The sequence below is a fragment of the Poecilia latipinna genome, unplaced genomic scaffold, assembly GCF_001443285.1.
Source record: "Poecilia latipinna isolate Pla-1442-1.1 unplaced genomic scaffold, P_latipinna-1.0 Scaffold1623, whole genome shotgun sequence".
Classification (NCBI taxonomy): Eukaryota; Metazoa; Chordata; class Actinopteri; order Cyprinodontiformes; family Poeciliidae; genus Poecilia; species Poecilia latipinna.
This window is the reverse complement of record NW_015114239.1, coordinates 121,979-140,668: the sequence shown is the minus strand read 5'-3', so window position 1 is coordinate 140,668 and position 18,690 is coordinate 121,979. Positions and strand designations below refer to the sequence as shown.

The following is an 18,690-nucleotide window of genomic DNA, read 5'->3' as shown; positions in this document are numbered from 1 at the left end:
GTAATCGAAGCGCGGAGTCCCAATAATATGTATTGATGAGATTCATATATCATGGATAAACATCTGTAAAGATTTGGGAAGAAATTCAGAAAGTAGGATTCACTATTGCTCAGGATTCACTTTTCCACCAAATCCATGACTTTATTTTCATTTTTAAATTTGTTTTATTTGTCTCTCACAGCTGCAAGGCTGGAAACAGAAAGAATGAAGCTCATGCAGCAAAAGTCTAAAGGTCGATGATTAAGTCTCAACGACCACAACAGCCTCCACACACCAGGTGGCCACTCCGCCTGTTAGAAATCCAAACAAACAGTTTGTTCTCGCCTTTGTGAAGCTGTGCAATGAACAAACAAAAGAACATGGTTTGTATTTATTTATTTAAAAATCTCCCAGATTTTTCAAGTTTCTATTTAAATTTAATTTTATATACAGTAATTTATATTGCCCTTATTTATTTATTTCTATATATACATTACATGCACAACACTGCTTCCTATTTATCATGTAATTTGATGGCTTCATTTGCTGCAAGTTGCTAGTGTAGTTGCTCATTAAACCGTAATTAGTAGCTTTTAGTGGATGCTTACTTTTAAATAATGCCACCTGTTGCTTAAAAGGACAAATAAATCAGCACTCCTGCAAATGCAAAAAATAAAAATGCAAAATTATAAGTGTAGCCATATCATAAACTTGTACCTCATGGCTGCATGATCAGGAGCAGGTGATCAAAAAGGAGGGAGAGAGAGAGAGAGAGATTGCTGATTGACTACAGGACCAATCGATTGGTTTGCCTGTTTGCATTAGTTTGCATTTATATTCTTGCTCTCTCAAAAACCTCATTTGAATTCTGTGTTTCATAGATTCACACACCTGCACAAAACAGGTTTTGCAAGGTGGCTTTTCAAAACCATCATGAAAGAAGGACTGTTTTATTACTTGCTCTTTTCTTCAGTTTTCTCTTTGTGAAATTATAAAATCTTACTGGCAGTGATTTTATGGATTTATTGCAAATGGCCTATAGTCGCTACACCCTGCTGTAGCCCTGCCCTACCCAGCCCTCTCTCTCTCTGTGTGTAATATAGACATCAGGTTGCCTAAGTTTGACTGGGTGACTTTTCTTGCATTACTGGTCTGACATAGTTATAAGTCATGATTCTGCTTTTTTTCCGGTCATAAGCTGCAGCGTATCATGTCAGCTTCAACCAGGACTCTGTACAGCACCTCCCAAAAGTCGACTTTGGTGTTTAGCTGAGCAGCAAAAAAAAAAAAAAAAAAAAGAAAATCCTCCACTTTTCAGCAATGATGATGGGTCGATCGCTTAAACTTTGGTCTTTGGTGCTGGTGATATCGGCCACTATTATCTTTTTTATTATGTTCTTGGAAAACTCAGCAAGAGAAATAACGTAAGTGCTTTTGAAATTTCTATAACAAGAGATTACAACAGTTTTACGTTTAATTAGATCACAGTTTTGGTTTGTCTTGATGATTAATATTTTTTTTAGTTTAAACTACAGCTGGATTTCCATGTCAGGAATGTACAAAGTGAGCGGAGAAGACAAGCTGCTACGCGCCGGTGAATTATTGCAAAAGAAGGGAGAGTTGGCTACAACAAATACAACAGCGCTGACATCTGATCCAGTTATTACCGCTTCTTCTGAAACTCCTATTCCTATGATTTTGAAAAAGTTTTTCAAGAAACTTCCTCAGTGGAGCTTTGAGGATATTTACAACTTGGACGCGCCACCTAGACCTATGGTAAGCATTTTAAGATAAGATAAAATCATAAATATGTCATTTATTGTTGCCAGCAGTTCAGCTTGGACTTATTTTTACTTGTTTGCCTTTGGTGTGGATTTATCACTAAATGTCTGACATCTTTGTGTGCTTAGCTGTCTTCTGATCAAACTACAGAATCCTATAGTCTTGTGTCATAAATCTTTTAGATCAGTTTTAACTTCGATAGCAATTTTTAAAAATGAAAATTAGGAATCCTTGCTTTTTGTTACAAACAGATTCAAGGTTTTACAAATGATTTTTTTAAGAATCTTTTCATTCATTCAAGAAAATTGTATTTTTTTGTGTTTCTTATTTTAGTGCATTTAACGCTTTCCCCTTTTGAATATATTACAATATACCAAAACTGCCGTGAATCTAAAACTTATTTTAGAAGATCTCAGGTTAATGACAAATTATTTACCTGAGATCTGATCAGTGTAAGATTATTTTATTCTGCACCAGAGAGGATCAAATGCAGTCGTAAAAAGGTTGGGACACTTCAACATCACCTGAACAGATGATTTCTAGATGATGTCGCATGTTTTCCGTGGAAAACAGAAACCAAAGTCATTTTTCAACATATCATTGGGTGAATATATTTATGCAAAAGTAATATTTAGTGTCCAAATATCACATGTACGATTTAACCAAAAATTATTCATATCCCTGGCAGATTTAGATTTCAAGTACCGGTATTTTTTATTAAATTAGTAAGTTTACTTCTGACTGTAAATGAGACATGAGTCTCTTAAAATGTAATAAAGTACTATAAAAGGAGTATCAACTTGAGGACATTTTTTTTATCTAGATTTATTCAAATTTTCATTAGAAAAATGCTAAATTGAAAACTATTTATACTCATAATTAATCACTGAAAAAAAACTTTATTGCGATTACAGCAATTAAAGCCTTCTTTTAATTTTTTTTTCATACTTAAAGTAAAAAAAATACACATTTTTATTTTACCTACTAATTTTGATATGTCTTTGGCTAAAATTAAGCTGTTTTTAATAACAACACAGTATTTTCTCATGCTGTTGATTTGATGGTACTCTACAGTTTATTGTTAGTTCTGTTTTGTGTAATTCTACATGCTGTGACTTGCCTGTCACTTTGCTACTGTTACGCCTGAATTTTATTCTTTACATAATTAATTGCTTGTTTAAAGTGCCTCTCATTTCCAGTGGAAAGTTTCTTGGCTCTTTTAAATTTTTTTCTCTCCCATTTTCAACTTCCAGCCCTTAAAACTTTTGGTGACCATCACTTAAAACATCTAGTACCCGTCTTACATCAAAATAATTGTCGAAATCTTATTCACCTTCACTTCCAGAACTTATAATGATCCTTTTCCTGGCAACTGGGTCCCACTTCACTTTGACAAACACAACATGTCATTGCAATGTTGTGAAATCTTGTGCCTGAATATCACATCATCTCACCTGTGTGAATTTTCAGTCTTAGTTTTGCTTTATCTCGATGTTTTCTCTGGTCAGACTTGTCCACAGTCTCTGCGTAACTCCAAGGACGAGGATTTCCAGAAAGCTTTCCTTCCCAACATACGCATGTTTCTGCACAAAGACAACTTCAACATCAGAGAGTGGAACCGGCTCTCACATTTTAATAATCCCTTTGGTTTTATGCAAATGAAGCATGATGGTACGTATTTTCTTACACATAGTAACTGAGAGCTACTTCTACTAGGATAGTTGTACAGCTCAAAAAATGTGAATGTTTTTTGATATAATATATGGTCATTTTATAGAGATTCGTTACATAATGAGTGTAATATTTCAAGCTTTTATGTTTTGCAATTTTAATGATAAAGGCTTTCGGATAAAGAAAACTCAAAATTGGGTGTCTAAGAAAATTAGACTAATCAAAAATGGATGTTTGCAGTATTTCGCCCATATCATCTTTCAATTAGATTATTACATCTTTACAATGTAGAAACAAATACTTGTGTAAAAGAAAACTGAAAATAAGTGTAAATATGAAGAATCTCAAGGTCTTAAGTTACAATCTACTAAAATATTTTAATATCACAAAAAAAACTATGGTTGTAACTGAAATTCATTGAAATTTTTTATTTGCAGATGTAATGCCTGTAGTGAAGCTGATCTCAAAGCCCAAAGAGCCGCTGCTCCTCCCAAAGCCAGGCGGGGACGGCTGCGTCCACTGTGCCGTGGTGGGAACGGGCGGCATCCTGAACGGCTCGAAGATGGGCGCCGAGATTGATGCTCACGACTACGTGTTTCGGTAGGAAAACAAACGAGAAAAGACCTGTTGGTTGATTCAGCTGAGCAGCTCAGTGAATGTAAGGCATGCAAATTACTGGCTGGTTAAACCGGGTGGATGCAGCAGTGTAGGTTTTCACAGTCTGTCGCACCTTCAAAGATTTAATGGACAAAAGTTATGCAAATAGGTCACGAATTACATAATAATTTAGCAAAGTATCTTTTTTTCACTGTTACTTTTAAGAAGGAAGCTGTTCTGCACTCATCTTACCGTGTGAACTCAAAGACCTTTTATCTGCAGAATGAAAACACTGTTTCAGTTCTAGGATGGGACACAGAATTCATTTTATTTTTACAAAGATTATTTAAATCCATTATCAACTATATAGAACAGCACTCCACGGATGTCACAGAGTAATTTCTTTAATAAACATAGGCAAAAAAAAAAAAAACATGGAATGTATAGCAAATATTGCAAAAGTATTTATGCCGCTTGAAATTTTCAAGATATTGTGATTTACTTAAAACCACAAACCTCACCATGGCTCACATGTGATAGATCAATGCAAACAGATTATTGTACAAATGAAGGAAAATGATAAATGTGACATGAATTTAGATTTCACATGCTTTACTCTGATATTTCAAAACAAAGTTCAGGGTAAGACATTTCCTCATGATTATTAAATAAAGTCCACCTGTGGGTAACTTAATATCACCATTGTCTAAGTGTGAAGCAGTGACAGCCAAAATATGAGGAATAATTGTTTTAATGAAATAAAGAAAGAACTTGCAAATGAAACATGCAGGTAAAAATGACAAGGAAAACAAAAAATGAATGCAAAAAGTCAATGAAAAGGGACAAAAGAGCAACAAAAGAATCGAGAAGGGAATGAATAAAATCTAGTAACTTTTATCTGATAACTGGATCAGAAACGGTTGGCTGGTTAGAAACCGGGTGCAACTGAGAGAGGAGACCAGTGAGGCAGGTTGAGCGAGAGAGAAATGGCAGCAAATCCAGACGTAAACAGTGGCTAAAAATTATAATTATGAAGTTATAATTATTATTTGATTTGTTGATCACTGAAGTGCATCATATCACATAATCAATCCATCAATAAATCTGATTAATTGTTTCAGCTCTATTCAAAATGAAAATTCAGGTGGAAATGATTGATTTAATGATTTAATTTAAGTGTATCGGAGAAAATGGTATTTACAATAAATTCATACATGTTTTTAGAGTTTTATAAAGTGTTAAACGTTGTATGATTTTGCAGCCATTTCACAATGATGAAGTATGTTGTTCTGAGTTTCAATTAAAATCATTTAAAGTCACAAAATGCTTAAGTATTTAAGAGGCTATGAATACTTTAACAAAGCACTTGGTAAAATCTTTGACAACAGTTGAAAACTTACAAAAAAAAAACATGGAAAAACATAAAAAGATTTAACATTTGTTGAAGCAGACAGAATTACTGAATCTATTACAGTTATATAACATTTTTTGCAAATGATCAGCATAAACATTTACATCTGGATTGTGAAATAAATCTGAAACCAAAGCCTGTAAACAGTAGCCGCCTCCTCAGTTGCTCTGGTAGTTATCAGAGCAAGGTGCCACATTGATATTAAGCCATTAATATTTCCACACATTTGATTTTATCAAATCACAAGGAGTGTCTTTAGCTCAACATGAGCACATCATAAAAGCGTTGCTTCATTTATGAGCAAACTATAAATTAATAAAACAGTGATTGTAAATTTACCCACGCATGTGGAGCTTTTATAGTTCTCATAATGTTTCAGAAGTTTTTGGTTCACTGCGGAGAACAAAAAGGTGAAATACGAGTTTTGTCTTTCTGGGTAAACAGAACAAACCTAAACACTAAAGTTTTGCTGTTGCAACTATAAACCAATGCGTCTTTTTATTTTTCTTTCTTGCATTAATAGCAAAACAAAAAAACACTGCAGTAGCAGACTTTTTTGTTTAAATTTATCTAAGAAAGAAAAGTTTCCATTACGCACTTTATTCTTGTTTTTTGTACTGTTACTTCACAAAATAAAACAGGAACAAATCTTACATTTTTCAAGTGCAACTTACCAAAATTAATAAATAAAATGACTCGTTTAAACCAATCCATCAGCTTTTTTTTTTACTAACACTTGGGAATTTGTCAGACTTTGACCACCTGGCAGTATTCCAGTGGACAGCTCTAGATTTAATTTCTTAGCCAGCTTTAATTTCAAATGATAATTTATGTGACAGGATGAACGCCGCGGTGGTTGACGGTTATGAGGAAGACGTCGGAAACAGAACATCAGTTTATGTTCACACTGCTCACTCCATTACAGCATCCCCTATTTTTTACCGCAAGTTTGGATACAAGGCTGCTCCGCATGATGAGGTATTAAACTAACAATTTATGTAATATTGTGTTTATATTCTATAAAAAAAAATAAAAATGACTTTGTCCTGCTTTTTCTTCTGACAGGGTATAAAATACGTCCTGATTCCTGAGGGCTTGAGGGACTTCCAGTGGCTCAACGCCGTCATCAAAGGAGAAAGAGTCGCTGAAGGGGAATATCGTAACAGGAAGTAAGCATCAGATTTTACACATTATTATTATTATTATTATTATTATTATTATTATTATTATTATTAGTGAAATTTTCTGTATATTTGTATGGGAGTGAAAAACTTGGGTATCTGATACGTATACGATTCAGATGCGACCTAACGTCCAGGTGGAATTCATCTGATCTGAACGTCACTGTTACTCGACATACGTCACTATTCTGCGTCCTGATACGCTCAAGCGGGAAGAAAAACAACAACCATGGTGGTTATTGTTAAGTTGTTGCTACTTCGGTCGGATAACAACTTCAAATGTGTAAGTTATGCTCCACGTTAGCATCCATGTTTACTTCCGCAAACACTGAGCACTTCTTCTTCTTCTTGAGGCGGTTGGGAAACCTGAGAACGCTGGCGCTATTGCGCCCTCTACCGCGCATGCGGGACACTTTCAGGTCGTTTGCCCGTTCACACTGCAGAACGCATACAGGTCGCCTTTATTTTGGAAGTGTGAACGGCAACGACAAAAAAAAAAAAATCCGATTTGACGAAAAATAGGATTTAGGTCATTTCAAGCTGCAGGGTGATTTCCTGCTTCAAGAACCGTGGTTTGATCAGGGGTCATAGGTCAATTGACCCAATCATTGATGGATCATGGGTTTAATGGAAAATACACTATTAAATTATAATATCCATGATATATTATCATTTTTATTTTTTTTCCTCCATAATTTACCATAAATTACCACAAAAGTATTATTTGAGTGCAAACACAGCGGATGCGCGCAACTTGACTGCAAAAAGAGCCAGCTGTTACCATTTGCCATGGTTACTCACATTTATCTTGCTGTTTTAACATTATCCTGCATGTTGTCGGCTCCTACAACTGTTTATCACGGCATGATAAGTTGTGCTACAAAATTGACATTAGTGAACGAGTCATAAGCAGCTGAGTGGATATATGACGAGAAAAAATGCCCCAAACGTCAATGGCCGCTAGATATCACTTGCTTGGAATATTAAAGCAATTTTATTCACGGTACAATCATCAGCACGATCCATGGTGAGAGAGTTTTTTCTAAAACTTAAAATTTTTGTAGAAAAAAAAACTAATTCATATTTATCGTACAAAGGGCAAATGAAATATAATTTCTCCCTATTTTGGTCACAATTAGCGGAAAAATTAACATGTATTTGTAGCCACTAAGGCAGTTGGTAAACTAAGCCATCAGAAATTCAAAGTACAGCAGGTTTGAACGGGAGGCAGTGTGAGATACAGAGATGCTGTACTACAAATAAAACCTCTGATGCAGAGCTGCGTGTGCGAGTTTCCCCGGGTGAAGAGAGGTGATCTGCGGTGGCTGCGAGTCGTAAATTACGTCATCAGCCTAACTGTAAATGGTTTAAATAGAAGAATGTATTGTCGCTTGCTTTCTGCAGACGGCATCCACAGTACAGCGGGTGTTGACGTAGCATGACTGGTAATCCCTTTACATGACACACAGGATGAAATATGTGTCTCCCCAAACTGGCAAATGCACCCAAAAAACAGAGCGCAAGCTCCAGTTTCTGGCAGAAGTGAATAGATGGGTGGAGGTAGTGTGTGTGAACATTCACTCTGTGGAAAAAATAAATATACTGTTGTGAATGTTTTTTTAACACTCCTCAGGGTATTTGGCAGGAATGTGATGCCATACTTGGGGATTAAAAGCAGCAAAAAAGGAGTTTTTCATAATCCTGGCACTTTAGAAACCGTTTCAACCCATACAAGTTTGAAAAGAAAATATTTATCTTTGTTTTATATTGTCTTTTATTGTTTTACCTTTCAGCGCCAGGACCTACTATTCAGGCCAGTACAATGAGACCCGGTTTTATGTCCTGCACCAGGACTTTCTGCGATACGTACGAAACAGGTCAGTGTTTCCAAACATCCTGTAAATTCACTTCTCTTTTCTACAATAAACATGAATTTTAGCTTTTTCTCACCTAAAGATTCAGTAAGATGAACTAGAACTGTTTTATTGGATTTGGACTCCATATCCAACAAAACAAATGATATTTAGAGATTTTTTTGGGGTGTTAGCTGCGTTAAATCAAAATGTATCCAACTTTATGTTGTCGTTCCCAGCGCGTAGCTTATAGTGTTGTTTCTCAACCCTTTCTCTTTGCCCACAGGTTTTTAAAATCAGGCAATCTTAATCGGGGCTACTGGGCCATCGTCCGACCAACCAATGGGGCATTTGCTATTTTTACGGCTCTGCATGTTTGTGACACAGTAGGTTTATTTTTATCATAAAAAAATAAATCATATTGTAAAAGAGGTGCAGCCATTGTAGGTGTGTACTTCTGAAAAACTTTTGCTTTTACCGGTTCACTTTGACCTTGTCAGGTTATTAATGACCATGGAAAGAAATGTTTCACTGCTTCTGAAGAATCTGAAAGGCATGTTATCAAATCATATAATTATCTCGTCTACAAGGACAATGTTGTGTTTCTGCTTTGCATTTCAGTAGCATAGGAATGTGTGCATCTTTGAGTTACATAAATATTTAATAAAGTGGCGATTTTTTTTTTTTTTACATTTTGCAAAACACCAAATTTGCACGCGTTTTATCATCACAATAAATTATTTTGCAGTATTAAGACAGGAAGTAGTTTATTATTTATTTGTTTTATGCCTGTTCTGTCATCCCCAGGTGAGTGCGTACGGATTCATGACTGATGACTACAGTAAATACTCCAACTACTACTTTCAAAAGTACCTGAAAACCAATGTAGTTTTCTACGCCAATCATGACTACATTATGGAGAAGAATTTGTGGAAGAGCTTCCATGAAAGAAAAATAATGAAGCTGTTTCAAAAGGCTAAACCACAGGAAAAGACAGAAAAGCAGCCACCGCCCTGACACTCTGAAAACGAGTCAAACCGTTTGCCGTCCTGATCAGCAATATTTAAAACCGGCTAATTCTGCTGCATAATGAGCACTTTAAGAACATTTTAGTGACTTATGCTGCTGCACTTGAAGAGCCATAGTTTTATATTTAAAATAAATCTGAAGGGTACATACAGAGAAGACTTGCTGTAAAGGAACAGACACTGTGCAATTAGATGGAAGATTTTGTGTTTGTATACATCAGGCTAAAACTTTCAGGGAATCCAATTTTCTCAATTTTACAGCCATTTATTGAATGATATTTTTTTTTTAGCTTTGATGTTTTTCAACTGTTTTAGGGCAATTTTGATGTGCTGAATGCAAAAATTGCGTTGGTTTTGCTCAATCAGGTCAACTTTCTGAACTAAGGATGAAACACGAGCATCAGTGTTTATTATTCTATTTCCAGAGATCCAAGTTTGTAACATTTAATTAATACACTCTGTTAGAAAACGATTTTTTTCTTCTAAAACCTTTTTGGATGAGAAATAGAAATGAACTGAGAATGTCTCAAAAATTTAATCAATTTAGTCAGAAGATTGGATTTCTCTGAATCAAATTAGAATAAAAACCTGACTTGATTGAAAAAAAGATCATTTTTTAATTCAGCTGTGCAAAATAGTCCTAATTCAGTTGAAAAAACAAAGACAACTTACCCAGTGTAATTTATAAAAAAACAGCAAGTGAAAAAAACAAGTGATCCAAAGCCATTGGATAAACTGTAAAAAATACAGTTTATTAATAATTTTGTAAGATTAATTATTCATAATAATTGTAAGTAGTTTTCACAAGCTCATCATCCTCCACCACCGTCAGTTTGTTGCCGATGAACAATTGTAGAAAAATCCACAAATTAAGCACAAAGCAACTAATTGTAAATAGACTATTTTATTAATTTCCTTTTATATTTAACAAAATAAAAATTATTCTCCACAGTCCTACAAATGAGCCGATTAAGCAGAACCCTAAACTAGAACTTTAAGTGGCCATAACGGGAGACAGGCCATCTGCGCGCCTCACCATCCCCGCAAATGACTGGTTTGTTTGCGGCCTTTGAAATGCATCAGAGTTTGACAGATTCCTCAGAACTGATCGTGAATAACAGTCTGTACCCTATTAATATGAATAAACACGGTCAATGCAAATAAACACAGAAAAAAAGAAATGACCTCATGAAGATTTTAATAAGCTTAGTTGTCTTCGAAGTAGTTTTTGAAAAACCAAGAAAAACCTTTTCTTTCTTGTCGTCAGCAGCTCCCCCTGGTATTCAACCTGCTTTGCTAACAGACTTGTAGCCAAATAGAGACTGGAGATTAATGCATTTTTACTGTATTGGCACAAATGGAAAAAAAATCATCTCAAATCGGAGTTTTACTCTTTTCTGTTTGTGCAAAATTTATATTTTCACGAATAATCCAATTTGTCCATTTATGAATCTTTTGTGCATGTGGCTTTCTGCACGACTCTAAATGTATGCAAAAATAATTAGGCAAAAACCTTCATTTGTTTTGAAGATAAAACTTCTCCTTAATATTAATATATTTTGGCAACACAAACATTTCCCTCTTACAGCTGAATGTTTTTAAAACTGTGTGAGCTATCTCAGCACTGAATATCTCTTGGCAATTTTTTTTTTTACATTTTTAAAAAATTTCCCTTCTATTCACATCCGAGGAAAACTGTCAAGCCTTTTATCTTAAATCCAGTTTTAAGAGATTGTTCTGAATTGTTTCTCCTGATATTTTCTGGTTTATAACTTTTTTTTTTTTACTTTTAAAGGTGTATATTTTTCCTCTCTTAGCCTTATCTATGTATTCAAGAATATGGAACAATTACTTTTGTTTTTATTTAACCATGGTTATGAATTTTATTTTCTGTGGACTGTCAGGTTTATATAACACTAGGTTGTCAAATAAATTGTAATGCATTCAGTAGTTTCTTTATTGGAGTCGTAATTTCATAATCAAAGGTCATTTAGTTTGTCATGTTTGTGTAAGAGATGTTTAAGTGTTTGAATAGTTTAACAACAGATGAACTCCCTGATCATAAAGTTAAAAAGCCTCTCCTTTCTCTCTGCCTTCAACCAGATAGTTCATGAGAAGAACAAATAAAAATAAAAGGGAGTGTTTGCAAACCTGCCAGCTAGAACAAAAGTTTTACTGGAAATTAAAACGGAAAAGAAACTAAAGCCCATGGCCTTTTTTTTTTTTTTGTCAGGACAGAATGACTAAATGTTCTGTTGTGAACTTTTCATACGTCGGTATTTTAAATAAATACGGTTTGTTTACAGCTTTTAATAATAGTGTTTTTTTTTATTATAATCTAAGTTGTTTAAAGTTAAATATGAAGAAGTCAAGAAGTGGTTTCCACAATGGCAATTTACAAACTTGGTGTAAATCAGATTTACACCAAGTTGCAACAGAATTGGATCAATACCAGATCAGTACTTCAGTTTCAGATTCCCTCTTAAAATTTAGTTTTATTTTTGTGTTGAAGTTTTTCGGCTCAACAAAAAGATTTAGTTTTGCTCTGAAATAGTAACATTTTGCACTTAGTTTATTAAGGAAAAAATTTACATTTGTTTTGTTTTTTTATTGTTTCTGTTTATTTGTTTACTCTTAATAAACAGATTCATAAGCTTGTCCAAAATATTGAAAGGAGGGGAAAAACACAAATTTTCCTAACAGTCAGAAGTTTGATGATATATCAAATTTAAATAATAAAAAGTATTGGCATTGGTACTGTCCCACCATTTACTTGGCATCTGATCAATACCAAAATACATCGCACACAAAATTAAAGGGTTAACTTTCAAATACTTCAATAATTAATAAGGTTCAATCAGAATGAAAACATTTGCACTTCTTTTTTTTTACTGATTTTTTTAAACAGCCTTCCGTTTCAAATAATATCTGACTCAAATTTAGCTGTGAATGTTTTTATTTTGAGTATTTGAATGTCATTTTTAATGTGTTCTTCTTTGATTTGACTCATTAATAATTGATCTCAGAACATATTTTAACTTTGGTTCCAGTTAATTGCATGCAAACAAATTAATAGGATCATTTATTCTCCTGCATCATGAGCTTTGCCCCTTTATTTGAACATCTTAAAATGTTTTGACCAGTGATTGATCTGTACTTGAGTTCCTGATCACCATGGTTTCTATATTGCTGTTTTATCTTGAAGATTGATTTATAATTAGCTACAAAGTTCACATTTCAGGAGCTCTGCTACATTTAATGTTTTGACTGGGTAAGTTAAACGTTTATTTTTTAACATTTATAGTCCTACTGTTGGAAGCGTTAGCATCTGATCAGTCGTTTTCTGTCTCTGTTGTTTGTTGTGAATAAAATAACCACCAGTGGGATGAATGCTGCTTTAAGCTTTAGTACTTTGAGGCAGAGTTAGAGTAAAAATGTCAATAATTTAGTCTTTTTGGAAGTATTTAATGTGCCCACTCACTGATTCATGGCTTACGGTATGTGGGAGAAATGTATTTATTTTTCTCCCAGTCCTGAAGGAAACCTGATGTATTATTTTAATTAAGACTTTACTGCTTTCGTTTTCAGACCACCGTTTGGGGTTCGTAGTGTAACGTCCCTCGCTTTTAGCAGGGCCATTGTTGGACTTCTCATTTACAAAACCCTCAATGGCCCTGACCTGTTTTACACAAAAACAAAATTAATCCATCTGTATCAAACCTTTCTCTCACAGTATGTAAATTTGCACCAGCTCCCTTCCTGGGTCTGGGATGAAGATGCTCTTTATGCTTTAAATTTTTACCTGAAACTGTAAATGTTTGCATAGGATTATGTAAATATGAAACTTTAGTTATTATAGACAGAAACTAGTGATCAAACCCAGAGTAGTGATGGACTCAGACTTGAACCTTTAGAGACACATGAAGACAGTTGCAAAGTCGGCCTTCTATCACCTGCAGAACATTTAAGCCTGAAGGATATTTTTAACTTCTAGAGAAAGTTATCCGTGTGTTTTTCTTTGGTTACATTGATTACTGCAACAGCGTCTAGATCAATCGGGCTCCTGCAGATGATCTTCTGAACCAGGTCTTCTGGTTCTGGTCTGCATTGCATCCCCAGAACCAGAACCAAATGAGGAGAAGCAACATTCAGCTTATATGCGACACAAATCTGGAACAAACTTCCAGAAAACTGCAAAACTGCTGAAACACTGAGCTCCTTTAAATAAAAGCTAAAACCCCACCTGTTGCTTTTGATTAATAATAACCAGAACATTGATCTATACATCGGATGTATATTGGATGATTTTGAGGGTGTCATTTGACAAAATATGTTTGCTTGTTTCATGTTATGTTTTTATGGTGTCTTTTAAAGGACTTTGAATTTCCTTGTTGCTGACGTGCAGCACAACTAAACTTGACTTATCCAAAAGCAAATCTCTTTCAACAAATTTACCATCAGATTTTGACTTTGGGTTACATTAAAAAGTACCATCTAAATAAAACTGAATTGTACTAAGTTACCCTGTTACAAATAGTGTTGCAAAACTACGTTTTCACGCCCTCACAGCAGCAGGTTCCTATTCCTTTAAATCCAACATTCATGTGACATCCATGCACACCTCCAAGAATCCGGTTATTCTGCACCACTAATCTAATAAAGGGCAGTGGAACATTGTTTCTGCTGTGACTTTTGAAAAAATACCAAATGTTAATAAAAAAAAACTAGATGTTTCAGTTTTGTTTTACTGCTGCTGTTCAAGTGTTGCAGTCCTACCTGCTTACTTTTGTGTGCGACTTCACTATCTTTGAGCAAATTCTTCACCTGATCTTATGGGAAGTACTTGTCTGACACATCTGCAAGGCGTGTTTTCGTTTCTGACATGTTTAAAGAAGTGTGAGTCCTCCTTCATAAAACATTTACTTATCAGGTGCATCCTTGTCCACATTTTTCACACCTGTTTCTCAGGAATGGCACGTCAAGCAGTCAAGNTCTTAAATCCAGTTTTAAGAGATTGTTCTGAATTGTTTCTCCTGATATTTTCTGGTTTATAACTTTTTTTTTTTTACTTTTAAAGGTGTATATTTTTCCTCTCTTAGCCTTATCTATGTATTCAAGAATATGGAACAATTACTTTTGTTTTTATTTAACCATGGTTATGAATTTTATTTTCTGTGGACTGTCAGGTTTATATAACACTAGGTTGTCAAATAAATTGTAATGCATTCAGTAGTTTCTTTATTGGAGTCGTAATTTCATAATCAAAGGTCATTTAGTTTGTCATGTTTGTGTAAGAGATGTTTAAGTGTTTGAATAGTTTAACAACAGATGAACTCCCTGATCATAAAGTTAAAAAGCCTCTCCTTTCTCTCTGCCTTCAACCAGATAGTTCATGAGAAGAACAAATAAAAATAAAAGGGAGTGTTTGCAAACCTGCCAGCTAGAACAAAAGTTTTACTGGAAATTCAAACTGAAACTAAACTAAAGCCTATGGCCTTTTTTTTTTTTTTGTCAGGACAGAATGACTAAATGTTCTGTTGTGAACTTTTCATACGTCGGTATTTTAAATAAATACGGTTTGTTTACAGCTTTTAATAATAGTGTTTTTTTTTATTATAATCTAAGTTGTTTAAAGTTAAATATGAAGAAGTCAAGAAGTGGTTTCCACAATGGCAATTTACAAACTTGGTGTAAATCAGATTTACACCAAGTTGCAACAGAATTGGATCAATACCAGATCAGTACTTCAGTTTCAGATTCCCTCTTAAAATTTAGTTTTATTTTTGTGTTGAAGTTTTTCGGCTCAACAAAAAGATTTAGTTTTGCTCTGAAATAGTAACATTTTGCACTTAGTTTATTAAGGAAAAAATTTACATTTGTTTTGTTTTTTTATTGTTTCTGTTTATTTGTTTACTCTTAATAAACAGATTCATAAGCTTGTCCAAAATATTGAAAGGAGGGGAAAAACACAAATTTTCCTAACAGTCAGAAGTTTGATGATATATCAAATTTAAATAATAAAAAGTATTGGCATTGGTACTGTCCCACCATTTACTTGGCATCTGATCAATACCAAAATACATCGCACACAAAATTAAAGGGTTAACTTTCAAATACTTCAATAATTAATAAGGTTCAATCAGAATGAAAACATTTGCACTTCTTTTTTTTTACTGATTTTTTTAAACAGCCTTCCGTTTCAAATAATATCTGACTCAAATTTAGCTGTGAATGTTTTTATTTTGAGTATTTGAATGTCATTTTTAATGTGTTCTTCTTTGATTTGACTCATTAATAATTGATCTCAGAACATATTTTAACTTTGGTTCCAGTTAATTGCATGCAAACAAATTAATAGGATCATTTATTCTCCTGCATCATGAGCTTTGCCCCTTTATTTGAACATCTTAAAATGTTTTGACCAGTGATTGATCTGTACTTGAGTTCCTGATCACCATGGTTTCTATATTGCTGTTTTATCTTGAAGATTGATTTATAATTAGCTACAAAGTTCACATTTCAGGAGCTCTGCTACATTTAATGTTTTGACTGGGTAAGTTAAACGTTTATTTTTTAACATTTATAGTCCTACTGTTGGAAGCGTTAGCATCTGATCAGTCGTTTTCTGTCTCTGTTGTTTGTTGTGAATAAAATAACCACCAGTGGGATGAATGCTGCTTTAAGCTTTAGTACTTTGAGGCAGAGTTAGAGTAAAAATGTCAATAATTTAGTCTTTTTGGAAGTATTTAATGTGCCCACTCACTGATTCATGGCTTACGGTATGTGGGAGAAATGTATTTATTTTTCTCCCAGTCCTGAAGGAAACCTGATGTATTATTTTAATTAAGACTTTACTGCTTTCGTTTTCAGACCACCGTTTGGGGTTCGTAGTGTAACGTCCCTCGCTTTTAGCAGGGCCATTGTTGGACTTCTCATTTACAAAACCCTCAATGGCCCTGACCTGTTTTACACAAAAACAAAATTAATCCATCTGTATCAAACCTTTCTCTCACAGTATGTAAATTTGCACCAGCTCCCTTCCTGGGTCTGGGATGAAGATGCTCTTTATGCTTTAAATTTTTACCTGAAACTGTAAATGTTTGCATAGGATTATGTAAATATGAAACTTTAGTTATTATAGACAGAAACTAGTGATCAAACCCAGAGTAGTGATGGACTCAGACTTGAACCTTTAGAGACACATGAAGACAGTTGCAAAGTCGGCCTTCTATCACCTGCAGAACATTTAAGCCTGAAGGATATTTTTAACTTCTAGAGAAAGTTATCCGTGTGTTTTTCTTTGGTTACATTGATTACTGCAACAGCGTCTAGATCAATCGGGCTCCTGCAGATGATCTTCTGAACCAGGTCTTCTGGTTCTGGTCTGCATTGCATCCCCAGAACCAGAACCAAATGAGGAGAAGCAACATTCAGCTTATATGCGACACAAATCTGGAACAAACTTCCAGAAAACTGCAAAACTGCTGAAACACTGAGCTCCTTTAAATAAAAGCTAAAACCCCACCTGTTGCTTTTGATTAATAATAACCAGAACATTGATCTATACATCGGATGTATATTGGATGATTTTGAGGGTGTCATTTGACAAAATATGTTTGCTTGTTTCATGTTATGTTTTTATGGTGTCTTTTAAAGGACTTTGAATTTCCTTGTTGCTGACGTGCAGCACAACTAAACTTGACTTATCCAAAAGCAAATCTCTTTCAACAAATTTACCATCAGATTTTGACTTTGGGTTACATTAAAAAGTACCATCTAAATAAAACTGAATTGTACTAAGTTACCCTGTTACAAATAGTGTTGCAAAACTACGTTTTCACGCCCTCACAGCAGCAGGTTCCTATTCCTTTAAATCCAACATTCATGTGACATCCATGCACACCTCCAAGAATCCGGTTATTCTGCACCACTAATCTAATAAAGGGCAGTGGAACATTGTTTCTGCTGTGACTTTTGAAAAAATACCAAATGTTAATAAAAAAAAACTAGATGTTTCAGTTTTGTTTTACTGCTGCTGTTCAAGTGTTGCAGTCCTACCTGCTTACTTTTGTGTGCGACTTCACTATCTTTGAGCAAATTCTTCACCTGATCTTATGGGAAGTACTTGTCTGACACATCTGCAAGGCGTGTTTTCGTTTCTGACATGTTTAAAGAAGTGTGAGTCCTCCTTCATAAAACATTTACTTATCAGGTGCATCCTTGTCCACATTTTTCACACCTGTTTCTCAGGAATGGCACGTCAAGCAGTCAAGCTGTTTTCTTTTGTGTTGGTGATTTTATTCAGTATTGTACTTTTCATAATGTCTCAGGGAAATTTACCAAGTAATGTCAGGTAAGTGCTTTTATGATTTCTGATTTAATATATATGTTGATATGCTTTGTGTAGTGCTTTGTGATCACCTTTTTTTTTGTTGTTATTTTATCCAAACCCAGATATAGATGGATAGCCATGTCGGCAGTAAAACATTTCAAAGGACTAAGCTTTTATAAAAATGAAAGATTGTGGCAAATTGAAGGAAATGTGACCTTACTTAATGCTACAAGGGATTCACTGATGATGATAGAGATGGATCAAATGAATAAATCTCGTGTTGAATATCCCATTCCAATGATACACAAAAGATACTTCAAGAAGCTTCCTCAGTGGACTTTTGAAGATATTTATAACTTGGATGCTCCGCCAAGACCTACGGTAAGGAGGGGAAAAAAATGTAAGTGTAAAATTATAATAGGGTTTAGCAGGTCTGGTAAGTCTTCTGTTTACTTATTAGCTTTTGGTGTGGCCCTTTTGACTTTCCTCCTTATATACTTTGGTTTACCTGAAGTATAGGTAAAACCTCAGGTAACTAAGTTAATAAAGGGCAGTGGAGCATTGTTTCTGCTATGACTTCTGAAAAAATACCAAATGTTAATAAAAAAAACTAGATGTTTCAGTTTTGTCTTACTTCTGCAGTGCAGTAAATTCACAGCAGCAGTGAATTAATTAATTTGACAAATTTAATTTGTCAAATTAATGGAAACGGCAGAAAAACCGCAGAAGAAGACATGAACTCAACTTCCTTCTTCACAAAATGTAAACGAAAATGGAATAGAGTCGCATTTTACACGCTGTAGGATTTTGCTTTTGTATTTGACAACAAACCACAAACTATTTCTCCCTCTAACGT

The 18,690-nt window shown here is 34.4% G+C and overlaps 2 protein-coding genes across 3 annotated transcripts in view; both read left to right on the top strand.

Annotated features, from left to right (window-relative positions):
• The first annotated feature begins 1,117 nt into the window (after window positions 1-1,117).
• LOC106964097 (alpha-N-acetylgalactosaminide alpha-2,6-sialyltransferase 1-like) lies at window positions 1,118-9,927 on the top strand. 2 transcript variants are annotated; one of them, XM_015059364.1, is made up of 9 exons: window positions 1,118-1,403; window positions 1,503-1,755; window positions 3,270-3,432; window positions 3,870-4,032; window positions 6,280-6,418; window positions 6,506-6,609; window positions 8,415-8,498; window positions 8,761-8,860; window positions 9,282-9,927. In XM_015059364.1, the coding sequence occupies exons 1-9, from the start codon at window positions 1,300-1,302 to the stop codon at window positions 9,489-9,491; spliced, it is 1,320 nt and encodes a 439-aa protein (XP_014914850.1). In that variant the 5' UTR covers window positions 1,118-1,299; the 3' UTR covers window positions 9,492-9,927. The 2 variants fall into 2 exon arrangements, with proteins under 2 accessions (XP_014914850.1, XP_014914852.1); XM_015059366.1 differs by having other exon boundaries at window positions 1,326-1,403; window positions 1,532-1,755.
• A 7,652-nt stretch (window positions 9,928-17,579) lies between these two features.
• The window catches only part of LOC106964094 (alpha-N-acetylgalactosaminide alpha-2,6-sialyltransferase 1-like), a 10,863-nt gene continuing 9,752 nt past the window's right edge, over window positions 17,580-18,690 (top strand). Inside the window, exons 1-2 of the mRNA XM_015059355.1 lie at window positions 17,580-17,855; window positions 17,957-18,215. Of these exons, the coding sequence (XP_014914841.1) occupies window positions 17,617-17,855; window positions 17,957-18,215 (498 nt within the window). The 5' untranslated portion in view covers window positions 17,580-17,616. The remainder of the gene's footprint in view (window positions 17,856-17,956; window positions 18,216-18,690) is intronic.